The sequence below is a fragment of the Bubalus kerabau genome, chromosome 14, assembly GCF_029407905.1.
Source record: "Bubalus kerabau isolate K-KA32 ecotype Philippines breed swamp buffalo chromosome 14, PCC_UOA_SB_1v2, whole genome shotgun sequence".
Classification (NCBI taxonomy): Eukaryota; Metazoa; Chordata; class Mammalia; order Artiodactyla; family Bovidae; genus Bubalus; species Bubalus kerabau.
The window spans coordinates 33,497,501-33,513,117 of record NC_073637.1 but is presented as its reverse complement, the minus strand read 5'-3'; the positions used below and the strand labels follow the sequence as shown (position 1 = coordinate 33,513,117).

The 15,617-nt window shown below is 37.2% G+C and overlaps 1 protein-coding gene across 4 annotated transcripts in view; it reads left to right on the top strand.

Annotated features, from left to right (window-relative positions):
* Positions 1-15,617, top strand: part of ARFGEF1 (ADP ribosylation factor guanine nucleotide exchange factor 1) — a 162,239-nt gene that overhangs the window by 82,472 nt on the left and 64,150 nt on the right. For all 4 annotated transcript variants that reach the window (XM_055546164.1, XM_055546163.1, XM_055546165.1 and 1 more), the window contains 2 exons: positions 3,579-3,855; positions 6,921-7,031. In XM_055546164.1, the coding sequence (XP_055402139.1) occupies positions 3,579-3,855; positions 6,921-7,031 (388 nt within the window). The remainder of the gene's footprint in view (positions 1-3,578; positions 3,856-6,920; positions 7,032-15,617) is intronic.

Sequence of the window (15,617 nt, the reverse complement as noted above, 5' to 3'; positions counted from 1 at the left end):
TACGTCTGGAGTAGTAGACACATAAACAGGGAGCCCTGGCTCCTTTGAATGGTAATAGGAACCAAAGTCTGAGTGCTGGGTGTGTTCATTGCAGCTGGGTTGTTATTGCTTCCCTCTCAGTGGATTGAACTAGGAAATACATGTGTGCATACTAACTACCCACCCTTCCCTACCTCCCCCACATCTGTATGTGACTACCCATCCATATATATTTAAACTTATGTGTTCATACTGATACTTCTGATTCCAATACCACAGGGTTCATTGCAGCCTCCTCTCTTTATTTGTGACTTCTCTTTATACAGTGAGATAAAAGGCTTTCATTTTCTGTGATACATTATTTGTTCAGGCCTATTACATACATATGATAGTTTTTGAATTGCTGACTCATTCCACTGTGAGAAGCAAATTTACTGGGTACATTATAACATTTATATTGTTTTTTTTTTTGTTTTTTTGTCTTCAGCCTTATAGTATCTATCCATTTAGAATGGTTCCCAGAGTTACTTAGGTTAGTTCTTCTCTTCTCCATACTCTTCAATGGGATAATGTTATTACTTTATAATACAGTTAAGTTCATTTATTACTGCCTGTTTTCCATTTCAATACCCTTCACATTCTGGTTTAATTGCTTGCTTATTTTTTAAGTAAATTAAACCCTACCATGCCTTAAGAGTTAGAGATCTACAAAAGATATTCTCATTCTTATCATGCCAGTCCTCTCCCTCCTGCCTTTCCACCTCTTGGATGTAGCTCATCTCTATGGTTTTTGGTTTATCCTTCTGCATTTCTTGAGCACAAGAGCGCACATGTATGTATGGTTTCATGTATCACCTTTCTTACATGAAAGGTAGCATACTGTATTAGTTATCTATCACTGCATAGCAGATCACCCCAAACTTCAGCTGCTTAAACCTCATAGTTTAGCTGCTCATCTCTTACAGTTTCTGAGAGTCCAGAACCCAAGTGTCTTAGCTGGTGGCTATGGCTTGGATTTCACATGAGGTTGCAGTTAGTTGGCTGTGTGGATCACAGTGTTAACTGGGGATGGGGTCATTTAAAGCCTTTACTGGGCTAGAGAATGAGAAGAAAGAGAAACAATGCAGAAGCCATTATACATTGTCTGTCTCATGATCTGAAGTATCACCGAGACCACCCTGCATGGTGTGGGAGGAAACTCTACTGGGAAGTGAGGGTTGGAAATGGAGATGGTTGGTGGCCATCCTAGGAAGACTGGCTTCCACACTGCTCTGGATACTCTTTCATACTTTACTTTTTTCAGGCAGCAGTATTTCCTGGAAAGCATTCCATGTCTGTCCTTAAAGAACTTCCTCATTCTTTTTGACAGATGGTATAGTACTCAAGGATGTACCATAGTCTATTCAGTCACTCTTCCTGTGTTTTAAATTATTAGTATTGGATTATTGCTCATATTTTACAACCACAAAAAATAGTTTTGCTGCTTTTTGAAGAACCACTACAATATTGTAAAGTAATTAGCCTCCAATTAAAATAAATAAATTTATATGAAAAAAAAGAAATGAATGAAACTAACTTTATCACTTTTTAATGACTCGATCAGTAAATTATGCTGTGTTCTCTTTATGTTCTTGGCACTGTTCTTGTTCTCAGTTATACAGTGCTGGACAAAACCAGCACTGAATGACCATTACTCTCAAAGATCTTAAAATCTGTGGAGCATAGAGGGAAAAGTGAGTCTTAAATAATCACACAAATATATAACTGAATTATGATAAAGGCTATGAACATGTGTCAAGTCATGAAACATTTACTTCTGTGCTATGGATAATTAGAGAAAAGTAGGAAAGGGAAGAGAGTGAAAATTAAAAGGGGGACAGAGTGATTTTCCACATATGCTAAAATATTCTAAGCTGGATATGTAATTCATTTATATATACTACTGATAACTTTTCCTCGCCTTTCCAAATAAAAGCACTATAAAGTGTTCAGTTCTAAAATTTGAAAGGAGAAAATGCTAGTTTCTTTCTCTAGAGTGGTCGTCTTCAACTGGAGGTGCCCAAAGCCACATTTGAGACACTTGCTGGGGTGAGTCATGACCTGTCATGGACTGGGATGTTGCTAAACTCAGTTCAGTACACCAGCCAGCGTCCACCCCATCCCAACCCCACTCACATATAACAAAGGATTATCTGATCCAAATGTCAGTAGTACTGATGGTGAGAAATCCTCCTCTAGAAAGTGTGAGAGTATATAGAAAATGTTTAAAGGTTATTTTCAGGAACGTTTCTAGAGTTTATACAAGTCTGGGATAAGTAGAAAAAAGCTAGAATTCAACACTGTTCTTGTCTGTAGTTCCAAAACATGTGCTTGCCCTACTAAACCATGGTACAAATTAGCTGAGGTTAGGCTGAGAGTGAAATTGGACTGCAGGTCATAGGTTCCTCACTGTTAATTTGGAAATTGACTTTCTTATAAATGGGCTAAAGCTTTGGTTTGAGAAGTCTCTTCTGATTGTGTGTGCAACTCGTCATGCCCATCAGTTTCCTTATCTGTAAAACAAGGAAGTTAGATGATGTAGATTATAAGTCTCTTACTACCTTTTGTGCATTAAAATATTTTAATTCAACTTTAATTTATAAATTCATATAACTAATTCTGATATTTCCACATAAACTAGAATTTTTAATTTCTTAAATTAATTTTTATTGGAATATAGTTGCTTCACATGTTATGTTAATTTCTGCTGTACAACAAAGTGAATCAAAAAGAAAAAAAAGAATATATATATATACACACATATTCCCTCTTTTTTAGTTTTATGATACACATAACCTGGAATGTTACTAGGAATATGAAATGTTCATATTTGACACTGTAAAGTATTTATCTTTGTGGAAATTAATTCTGTGAGAATGTTTCTTATTAGGTCATGAAGACCAAAAGAGATGTGTCTAAAAGCAATAAAGTGCTAAAAAATGAAACCCTGTGATCTTGATTATTACTGTTTTTAGCATCCTGTAAGTGAGCCAATTTTACACGTGGTATTATATACATAAAAATGACAGGTCTCCTAAAATAAAACTGGAACATTTATAGATAGTTTTTTCATTCTTTAAATGACTGATTGGTCAGAGGCATTTAAGTACTTACTGCCATTTTATTTATTCATTGTAATTTTATTATTTTTAATACATTTGACAAGGTGACAGAAGAACATAACTACAGAAAGGTATTCACTGAAAAGTTCCCTCCACTTTTCCTAACTTCTGTCCCCTATAGGTAACCATTATTACTAGCTTCTTATATATACGTCTAGGTTTTGTTTCTGTATATATAAGTAAAAATGAATGTGTGTGTATTTTATTTCCCTGTCCCTTTTTTCCTCCCTTAGTGAAACTTTTATTTGATTTTAGGTAAGTCTGCTTTTCTGTTGGCAACAATCTATCATCCTAAGGTTATTTTAAAAAAAACTTTTTTCTTTTAAGTAATACATGTATATCATTTAAACACCAAAAATACTGACAAGAGGATACAGTGAAAGACGTCCATCTCTGTTCTTATTGCCAAATACAGGAAATTATTTTTTTTCTTTGTAGTTGCAGGAAGCCAAACAAATGGAAAAAGAAAGGCATCGACAGCACCACCATCTGTTGCAGTCTCCAGTAAGCCATCATGAGCCTGAATCACCTCAACTCAGATACTTGCCACCTCAGACTGTTGATCACATACCCCAAGAACATGAAGGGGACCTTGATCCCCAGACAAATGATGTGGATAAAAGCCTTCAGGATGATACAGAGCCCGAAAATGGATCTGATGTTTCCAGTGCAGAAAATGAACAGACTGAAGCCGATCAGGCAACTGCAGCTGAAAGTAATCTTTTTGAGAAAGGGTTTGCGGGGGGTTGGGAGAGGGGGCTGTGGAGTGTGTATTAAGGGAAGAATGTAGGAAGGCAATTCTGGTAAAGAAATGTGAAAAGAGTTATATGACCTAATGCATATCGGACACATTGTGGTAATTGTGGACTTTTTCCAGCCTAGTTGGTAAAGTTAATTTCACTTCAGCCCATAAGACATCTATTAGTGATATTATGAATTCATTAGTATCTCATAAGCAGGATGATTTACAGATGGGTTTGGAGGAGATATGTTGCTAAAGAGGGTCATAAATGTCTGTGAGCATGTTATGTAGGCACTTCAGGTTTCTTAAAATTAGTTTATAGCTAACAGGAGACCTATATATTTGTAAGGTTTTCTGGAGTGTGCCTGAGAATTTTAGGACATTTTAAATTCACAAAATACTGTTGTCAAACGAGTACTGAAATTAAATATGAAAAGAAATCTTTTGAGTAACCACCTGACATATAAAAATACTTATTTTTAAATCCTGACATGTAATAGTCAATGATATTTAGATATTCTCTGGCAGTGTTTTTTCTAAGTATACTTATTTATAAGAAAAAGGTTACAAGATTACAAAAATTAAACTATATTTATTTATATTACAAATTTTCTCTAAAAATAATCACATGCAATCATTTTTCCTCTCAAACATTGTTCTCAGCTTTAGCTATTCTATAAAATTGCCAGGCAGTGAGTTTCTTCCCTTCTTCCCTCCTTAGCTTGGTGTCAAAAAATGATGGAAATTGTTACCTTTCCAATAGAGTTAGGATGGTTAGGGTTTAGTTACAGTTCATCTGAATTCTGTTTTTACTTTCCTTTGAGGAAAATCTTCTATAGTATATTTTCAGCTCTTGACTTTTTTAAACCACATCTTTTCTGTAACTGTGGCATGAACATTGGCAGTGGCGTGAATAAGTGGCTTTTTACTCTCATGCTTTATTTAGTGTTTATTTTAAAAGGGACACTTTTGGTAAACCAAGCATTCTCAGTCCTCATGCTAATAGTGAATCCACACTGCCTATAATATGATTTACGTTTTTCTAGTCTGCCCTTGATAAAATTTCCCCTACTTTCATTGTAAGCTTATAAAGGGACTGATTCAAAGAGCTGATCCATAAGAAAGCTGCAACTTTATTTATTCTTCCATTTCTTCATCCATGCATTCAGCACACATTGATTTCACATACTATGTCCCAGGCACTGTGCTAGGAACTGGGGTTAAAAAGCTGATAAAGGTGTAGCCATTGCTCTTAGGGTATCCATCATCTGCCTGGAAGGTCAGGCATGTATAAATGAGTTATACCCTGCAGGTGACATGCATGAGATAATTCTGTCGAGGAAAGTAGGAGGTACTTTTGTAGAGAAAGTGATGTTTTAGCTGGATCTTGTTCAGGTAAAGGTAGGAGTTGACTGGCTAGAAAATTTAGGAAGTTTTCTAACAGAAAAAACAACATAGGCTGAGACCCAAGGAATGGAAGCACCTGCTGTGTAGTAGACACCACTGTAGGTGCTTTCAGGATGCAGAGCTACAAATACAACATAATTCCTGCATCATATTGTGATTACTTTGACTTTAAAGGTGTTTTTCTCCCTATAGCTATATAAATGAAAAATTTGCCTGTGAGCCATTGGTTTAGAGTGCATGCTCTGGAGTGGGGTCACCTGCTTTGAATCACATCTCTGACACTTCCTGGCTATGTGACTTCGGCCATAACAGTTAACTTCTGCAATGGTTTCCTATGTGTAATAAATATTTTTCACTGTTACTTTAATCTATTTCTGTCAAATGACTTAAAAGAGAATTGACTTCTGATTCACTAATCATTTTGTGCAAAATTTAGTGACTATATTTAGTTACATTGAAACTATTACTTTTTAGACTCTTGGTAATAATATTAGCCAAGTAGAGTGCAGAAACACACACCTTAAGAGTGATGGAAAGATTATCTTTTAAGACATTTATGTTTTTACTCCACGGAAGAATCTAAATGCTGTTGTATTGAATTTTTTGTAAAGTTACTGACTTGACATGCTTATTTGTCAAATTTCTTCTGTGACATTCAGTATTTTGCAGAATGCAGCAAACAGTAGATTAGGAGCAGTGAACAGTAGGAAGAACGGACTTCTGGAAGCCAGAGTTATAAGTAGTGGTTCTTTATCGTAGGGTGAGTGGAGATCAGGGTATGTAGACAGTAGCGCTGTCAGCTCGCATGCGGTCTGAGGCCATTTGGTGTAGGGCAGTGGCTCCCAGAACAGGATCCCAGTTCCCAAAGCATCATAAAGTGCTGGTTGAGCCTTCTGGAGATATTTTCAGCATTTCAGAAAACCCAGTGGAAATCCTATTTTTATCTGCAATAGTCTGTACAGCCTCACCAGTTATATCAAGTTTTATTAGTTTCTTGTGTGTTCAGAATTTCTGATTGGCAGTTATATCTGTTTTCAATTACTGTTAAATTGAGGGATGAATTCTTTTTTACTTATTAAATTTAGTTTTATTAATACATTGGACATGTGGAGTCTGTTGTGGAAGAAATAGTAAGGAAGGGCCCAGATAGCCTTGTCTCTGTTTCTTCAGTGACCTTGTTACATTAGAGCACAGTAATGAGCTTGTTGTTATTGGTGGGCCTCATTAATCAAAACAAGGTTTAATTACATTTAATATTATTTGATTAGCATGTGGGACATGTTAGAAATGTTTCCTTCAGAATACTTTAAAATTTTTTGATTTTTTAAAGGCTTATGTAATCTATAGGATTAATCTAAAGGATTAATCTTCTAGAAAACTTGAAGTTGAATAATTAATATTAATAGCTTGTCAAATGAATCATTTTTGAAGTTGACTTGAAATTATAAAACATTCAAAAATATGGTTTGGTTAAAATATTGAAGATTTAAAGAATATTTGTATCTACTTTCATATATCTATTTGATTTTTTCTTTTATTCTTAATTTCTTAGGTTTTTTCCATTATAAATGTTTAGTAAAAATTTCCAAAAAGCTAAAATGATATTTTCTTAAATTTTTTCTCTTTTAAAGCATTGTCTAAAAACGATATATTATATGATGGAGAAAATCATGACTGTGAGGAAAAGCCACAGGACATTGTACAGAGCATTGTAGAAGAAATGGTGAACATCGTTGTTGGAGGTAGTGTGTCTGACTTGAAATTAATTTATTCTGTCTTATTTTATCTAAGAGTGGAGACAGTTTTTATAATGTGTGGAACAAAAAAGGCTAAAATTGTTATGTAGAAAAAATTTTTAAGTGTCTTTGCTTATAAAAGAGTAGTTCCTTTTTCTCCAGTTTCAGTGATAATTTTTAAAAAAGTAAAAATCCACTATTTCCACTGCATTTAAAAAAGTTGATACCATTTTATTATTATTTTTTGTTTGGTGGGATACAGGCAGGGTTTATTCTTCATCCTCCTAAATATGCTAAGCTTTATAAATTAGAAACTGTTTAAATTTATTTGGTTTTTAGTATTTTATATCTTTGAAAAAATTGTGATTTCTTATACCTTTATTATTATGACTAAGTCATAATATAGGGTATAGGGTCAAGTCCTACCGTGTGGATTGTATTATAAAACTTTTTTAAAGTTTCTTAGGAATTTCACTCACTTTTTTTGTAAATAATATAGATTTATAGGTAGTGTTAGATTCAAGACCAATCCATTGAAGCTTATTTAATTCTTGTATCTTGCATAGGACTAAGCATAGTACCTTGTTACAGATGCTCTAGAAATATAATTAAATGTACGGTGTGGCTCTTGAATGACAATAGTACTATTTCAACCATTCCTGATTTCAATTTATAGCATCATTTCTAATAATATATTTCCTTCTTTAGTTTGAACATTTGAAGCACATATTCATCTGATTGCATTTTAATTTTTCATACATCTTTTCATTCAACAAATACTTAAGCAGCTCATAAAATTTCATGGTTCTGTTTAGTTCAGTCGCTCAGTTGAGTCGGACTCTTTGTGACCCCATGGACTGTAGCATGCCAGGCCTCCCTGTCCATCACTAACTCCTGGAGTTTAACCAAACTCATGTCCATTGAGTCGGTGATGCCATCTAACCATCTCATCCTCTGTCGTCCACTTCTCCTCCCACCTTCAGTCTTTCCCAGCATCAGGGTCTTTTCAAATGAGTCAGTTCTTCACGTCAGGTGGCCAAAGTATTGGAGTTTCATCTTCAGCATCAGTCCTTCCATTGAATATTCAGGACTGATTATGTAGGATGGACTGGTTGCGCAATCCAAGGGAATCTCAAGAGTCTTCTCCAACACCACAGTTTAAAAGCATCAATTCTTCACTGCTCAGCTTTCTTTACACTCCAACTCGCACATCCATACATGACTATTGGAAAAACCATAGTGTTGACTAGATAGGCATTTGTTGGCAAAGTAATATCTCTGGTTTTTAACATTCTGTCTAGGTTGGTCATAACTTTTCTTCCAAGGAGCAAGCATCTTTTAATTTCACAGCTGCAGTCATCATCTGCAGTGATTTTGGAGCCCCCAAAATAGAGTCTATCCCTGTTTCCTTTGTTTCCTCATCTATTTGCCATGAAGTGATGGGACCAGATGCCATGAACTTAGTTTTCTGAATGTTGAGGTTTAAGCCAACTTTTTCACTCTCTTTCCATTTCATCAAGAGGCTCTTTAGTTCTTCTTCACTTTCTGCCATAAGGGTGATGTCATCTGCATATCTGAGGTTATTGATATTTCTCCTAGCAATCTTGATTCCAGCTTCTGGTTCCTCCAGCCCAGCGTTTCTCATGATGTACTCTGCATATAAACTAAATAAGCAGGGTGACAATATACAGCCTTGACGCACTCCTTTCCCAATTTGGAACCAGTCTGTTGTTCCATGTCCAGTACTAACTGTTGCTTCCTCACCTGCATACAGATTTCTCAAGAGGCAGGTCGGATGGTCTGGTATTCCCATCTCTTTCAGAATTTTCAACAGTTTATTGTGATCCACACAGTCAAAGGCTTTGGCATAGTCAGTGAAGCAGAAGTAGGTGTTTTTCTGGAACTCTCTTGCTTTTTCCATGATCCAGCAGATGCTGGCAATTTGATCTCTGGTTCCTCTGCCTTTTCTAAATCCAGCTTGAACATTTGGAAGTTCACAGTTCACGTATTGCTGAAGCTTGGCTTGGAGAATTTTGAGCATTATTTTGCTAGTGTGAGAGATGAGTGCAACTGTGCGGTAGTTTGAGCGTTGTTTGTCATCGCCTTTCTTTGGGATTGGAATGAAAACTGACCTTTTCCAGTCCTGTGGCCACAGCTGAGTTTTCCAAATTTGCTGGCATGTTGAGTATAGCACTTTCACAGCATCATCTTTTATGATTTGAAATAGCTCAACTGGAATTCCACCACCTCCACTAGCTTTGTTCATAGTGATGCTTCCTAAGGCCCATTTGACTTCGCATTCCAGGATGTCTGGCTCTAGGTTGGTGATCACACCATCGTGATTATCTGGGTCGTGAAGATCTTTTTTGTACAGTTCTTCTGTGTATTTTTGCCACCTTTTCTTAACATCTTCTGCTTCTGTTAGGTCCATACCATTTCTGTCCTTTATTGTGCCCATCTTTGCATGAAATGTTCCCTTGGTATCTCTGATTTTCTTGAAGAGATCTCTAATCTTTCCCATTCTGTTGTTTTCCTCTATTTCTTTGCACTGATCGCTGAGGAAGGCTTTCTTATCTCTGCTTGCTATTCTTGGGAACTCTGCATTCAAATGGGTATATCTTTCCTTTTCTCCTTTGCCTTTCGCTTCTCTTCTTTTCATAGCTGTTTGTAAGGCCTTCCTAGACAACCATTTTGACTTTCTTTTTCTTGGCAGTGGTCTTGATCACTGCCTCTTGTACAATGTCATGAACCTCTGTCCATAATTCTTCAGGCACTCTGTCTATCAGATCTAATCCCTTGAGTCTATTTGTCACTTTCACTGTATAGTCATAAGGGATTTGATTTAGGTCATACTTGAATGGTCTAGTCGTTTTCCCTACTTTCTTCAATTTAAGTCTGAATTTGGTAATAAAGAGTTCATGTTCTGAGCCACAGTCAGCTCCTGGTCATGTTTTTGCTGACTGTATAGAGGTTCTCCATTTTTGGCTGCAAAGAATATAATCAGTCTGATTCGGTGTTGACCATCTGGTGATGTCCATGTGTAGAGTCTTCTCTTGTGTTGTTGGAAGAGGTTGTTTGCTATAACCAGTGAGTTCTCTTGGCAAAACTCTATTAGCCTTTGCCCTGCTTCATTCTGTACTTCAAGGCCAATTTTTGCCTGTTACTCCAGGTGTTTCTTGCTACTTCTGCATTCCAGTCCATTCATAAGCCCTCTTGGAGGAGGTCGTCATTTCCCCACCATAGAGCCACCAGAACTGACACAGGACTGGGGAAACAGACTCTGGGAGGGCACACACAGAACCTTGTGCACACCAGGACCCAGGAGAAAGGAGCAGTGACCCCACAAGGGACTGACCCAGACTTGCCCGTGAGTGTCCAGGAGTCTCTGGTGGAAGCGTGGGTCAGTGGTGGCATGGCTGTAGGGAGATACAAAAGTTTATCTGAAATAGACCATGCTCTGGAGGAAAAAGGTTCTGGAGTGTAGGAATGTAAGATAAGTACCATTAGAAAGAAACAGCTAAAATCCTATTAAATTCAGAAAAAAGGAATGGTTATTTCTAGCTAGAATTATGCAGGAAGGCTTCATATAGGAGGTGACACTGGAACTTAGACTCTATGGATTCATGCAGGTGTAGGGAGTGGTGTTTGGTGGTTGGACACTGTTCATGCTGGTGTGGGGAGTGGTGGTGATGGTTTTACACTGTTGGCTAAAGTCTGGAGAGAATGACTTGGGAATCAGCAGGTATTGGTTTGGGTAAAGTGGAGAGGATGTTGTGTCATATGGTAGAAAATAAGTTTGAAATAGTTAGGAGCCAACCAATGGTTGGCAACTTCCCTGGTGGCTCAAACAGTAAAGCATCTGCCTACAATGCAGGAGACCTGGGTTTGATCCCTGGGTCGGGAAGATCCCCTGGAGAAGGAAATGGCAACCCACTCCAGTATTCTTGCCTGGAAAATCCCATGGACAGAGGAGCCTGGTTGGCTACTTGTCCATGGGGTCACAAAGAGTCGGACACGACTGAGTGGTTTCACTTAAGCGACTCCCTTAACCAATGGTTGGTTATACATTCCAGGCTTAGGATTTTGGATTTTGTCCTAGGGCAAAATAAAATTACCACTGAAGATTTTAGAACTAAGAAATGAACTTATCAGAATAACATTCTAAGAAGCTAAGTGGAGAAATAGAAAGTTATAAAAGATCAGTGTGTAGTAATCTAAAATTAAATAGGACAGTAACAGTGGAAATGGAGAGGAAAAACTGAATGAGAAGTGAAATAATAGATGTTGAATCAAGAAGAGCTTGCAGATGATTGACATCTAGGTGAAAGAGAAAATGAAGTGTCAGGAATTCCCAGGATTACCTGAGGATGTGGTGATTTGCTAGCAGGACACATGGCGCTCATCATATAGTTACATTCAGCACTATGATTTATGATAAATCACGGTACGAGGCAAAATCATCAAAGGGGAAAGGTGTGCAGAGCAAAGTCTGAGGAAGTCAGGTGCACATTTCCAAGAGTCCTCTCCCAGTGAAGCTGCCTGAGAAACTTAATTCCTCCGACACTGAACTGAGAAATGTTGTCTACCTGGGTAGGTCCTTAGAGACTGGAGTGCCCAGAGTTTTTACTGGGGCCTGGTCCTGTAGGCACCCTTGAGATGCATATTCCTAGATTCCAGATTCCCAGAGAGAACACTGGTGTTACAGCATAAACCACATTATTTGCACAAACTGTTGGGGCACAGTGAGCCACTTCAGTAGTTCTGGGGATGGTAGAAACCCTTCCAAAGTACAAGTTCTGAGGTTCCAGCCACGGGTCAACCTTGCAAGCAGGGCTTTCTGAGTATAGAGTCTCAGGCCTGCTATATTAATATTAGCTCTTCCTGCCCAGGCAGTCGCCCAGTTTTGAGCCTAAATGGTTAAGTAGGTGGTAGAATTATTGACAGAATTGTTGAAGTGGAGGTTTCCATGGGGAAAAAGGGACTAATTTTTATTTTGACATTGAACTTGACCTTCAGGCGTGCCATTCATGTGAAAATGTTCATGAAATATATAATGGAAATATAACACCTGCCTTGATATCTCTTAGAACTCTGGCCTGAGAGATATCAAGCGGGTGTTATAGGTGGGAGTCATTCTGTTAAAATTAGTACTTGAAGTAGATTACCGAACAGAAAGGTGTAGAGGCAAAGGAGACAGCATGATCGTAGGGAGTATGAATTTTTCCCTGAAAAACCGTGAACTTATAAAAGATGAAAGAAGGAGCATTAGGTACCCATCATTGTTTTAAAGTCTCACCATGTATATTAGGAGTTGGAAGACTGATCTGTGAACCAAATTTGACCCATCACCTATTTTTGTAAATAAAGTGGCATTGGAATACAATCGTGCTCATTTGTTTATATATTGCCTATAGTGGCTGCCTTTGCACTACAAAAGTAAATTTGAGTAGTGGCAACAAAGATCATATGGCCAACAAAGCCTAAATGTTTATTGTCTGGCTCTTTACCTGAAACACTTGCTAGTTTCTAATACATATGAATACAGACTGTGAAGTGAAAATTTTTTCCATTGTTTTGCTTTTTTTATTTAGAAAGTTTTCAAACTTAGAGAATAGTTCAACGAACAGTACAGTGAAAGCTGTATGTGCTTTTCTAGGGCACTAATTAACAATTTTGCTACATTTTTAAAATTGTCTTTAAATAGACCTCTGTGTGTGTGTGTGTGTGTGTGTGTGTGTCTTTGCTGAACCTTTTGAAAATTGCCTGTATACAACATGCTACTTTCTACCCTAAATAACTCAGCATATATCTTCTAAGAATAAGGGCATTCTCATACATGACCACAATTCCATTTTTACACCTAGCAAAAATAACACTCTTTTAAGAATATCTAATATAAAATTTAAAAATGTTCCCAGTTGTCCCCAAATGTGTTTCTTAATGTCCTTTTTTTTTTTCTAGTCCAGGACACATTCTAGGGACACTCGCTGCATTTGATTTTTCTCTTGGGTCTCGTTAGTTTAGAACAAGTCCTCTTGGCTTTTTCTCATCTTTCATAACATGTGTTTTTAAGAGTATAATATTGTCTTGCAGACTGTTCCACATTTTGAATTGATCTGATAGTTTCCTTATTTTGATTTAGAGTAAATATATTTGGCAGAATACTGCATTGGTGATATTGGTATATTACATCATATAAATTGGTACATAATGAGGTTACCAGCTGTTGATATGTTTAGATTACTTGGTAAAGATAGTGACCACCAGCTCTCTTCACTATAAGGGAACCTTTTTCCCTTTATCATTAATAAGTAATCTGAGAGTGACACTTTGAGATCATATGAAGATACATTCACTTAGTGGCTTTAAAATCAGTGTAGTGATTTCATAATTCTAATAAATTAACATTTTTCTGTGAGAGCATCTCCCTTTAAAAAAAATACTATGAGCTCATAAATTCTTTTATTGTTCAGTGTGTTGTAATTCTTTACCATAAGGAATCCCTTCAGGGTAATTCTCATGTCCTTTTGATGTGATTGCATTGCTCTTTGAGCAGATTACTTAATTTGAAATCCCAGATTTATCCTAAATGTATCTATTGGTGTTTTCTATACAGTTACATTGACCTATTTATTCTTATCCAGTGTTGAATTGCTCTGACAGTCTTTCCTAATTTCCATCATTTTGTCTTACGATTCTGTATTCAGAGAGAATGTTACAAGGGGCTTTCCAATACTTGATTCATTAACGTCCATTCTGCTTTTCATATTTTTTTATTTCAGTAATTTTGTTTTTGTCTCAAAGAATCCTGTTTTTCTTGAGCTTCTTTTTTCATAGCACTTTGTTTCTGTTTGATACAGTATTCTTTTACATATATCTGGGAGTACTAATTAAAATTGTTCCAGCTATAAAATTTGTGTTACCAGGAAACCATTTGCTCAGAGTGCTGACCTTGGTCCTTACTTTTGATCTACAGACTTTGCATTTCTATTTGGAGACTAGAAAGACTAGGAACCCTCCTACACTGTTGGTGGGAATTTTAATTTTTTAAAAGCCACTATGTAGAACAGTATGGAGGTTCCTGAAAACACACACACAAAAAAAGACTAGAAAGGGTAGATTAAAGAGCTTTCTCATTTTGTGTGCTCTGTTTCCAGTTCTCATGAGGCTTTCCTCTCCAGAATTTGTGAGCTGACTGTGATCCAAAGGCAGACCTTGTTTCCCAGCTGAGAACTAATCATAAGAAGCACAGGCCTCCCTTAAGCAGAGTGTGGTGTAGTGGTCCTTGGGCTGTGCTGTAAGCACAAACTTAAGCCAGGTGAAGCTTAGGATAAATGCTCTTTGAACATTTCATAAATTCTAGACTTGGAGTGGGGGGTGTTCTTCCAACTTGTTGGTTTTTTCCCATCCTTTGCCAGGAAATCTTAGGCTGCCTTCCTTCAGTTAGGGCTTTATTTAGCATTAGTTAAGCAGAAACAGATAGTTAGAATGGAAGCACAGAACTTGTAGGAGATTTCACTGCTTTACCAGGTTGGTTTTCCCTCTGTTTGTTGCAGCGCGCTGAGTGAGCTGGGATACTGCTCTCTCCCTACTACCTTCTTCTTAGGTTATAAGACCCACTACGCAATTCCTGCACTTCAGTTAACAGGCTGATTTCTAAAACCTTCTCCATGATAACGGCTGCGGACAGCTCTTCTGGTAGACACTGGCATGGTTCCCCAGGATTCCCCTCCTACCCCATAGCCCTTGGCCTTCTTTCTATCTAGGCTTCAGAGTTTATTGGAACCCACATGGCGCAATTCAGCAACCTCTCAGGTAGCTCTGTCCTTTGTACATGTTCAGTCGCAGGCTTTTGATGTTGGCTTTTCTGTTGATCTGAACCTATCTTTTTTTTGGAGGGGGTCCTGTTATGTGGCTTGTGGAATCTTAATTCCCTGACCAAGGATTGAACCCAGGCCTCCAGTAGTGAAAACACTGAGTCCTAACCACTGGACCACCAAGGAATTCCCAGAAACTCTTCTTAACCTTTAGGAATTCTTTCAAGATTTTGGTCTCTCGATTGTATCTTCCTTAGTTTTCCAGTGCTACTAAAGACAATTTTTCCTATTTATATTTTTTCCTAGGAATTTCAGTGAGATTTATGAAAGGAGAAGATATATTAGTGGGCTCAGCTCACCACCTTGTAAACAGAAGTCTGCACTAATTGTTTAGGGAACAATTAGAGGGAGAATTAGAGGAAAAACATATAGAATAATAATATCTGTTAAGTGCTTTCCTTGTATCCTTAATGATTTTATGTGTTTTACTTGTGTTTATTCATGTAATCCTCCCCAGACTTGGAGATGTTTAGATACTATTATGATTCCCTTTTTTACACATGAGAAAATTGAAGCACTGGGAGATTGGTAACCTGTAAGAAGTGGTAAAGTGAAGACTCCAGTCCAAGCATGTCTGGCTTCAAAGCCTGACAATAAAAGAATGTTTTCAGTTCTTTCAAGAAATTTCATAAGAAGGAAGGTATTATCAGTGATTATTAATTCCTTTAGAAATTTGATTAAAAAAGAAAAATAGACAGTAGCTGGTATGTGGCAA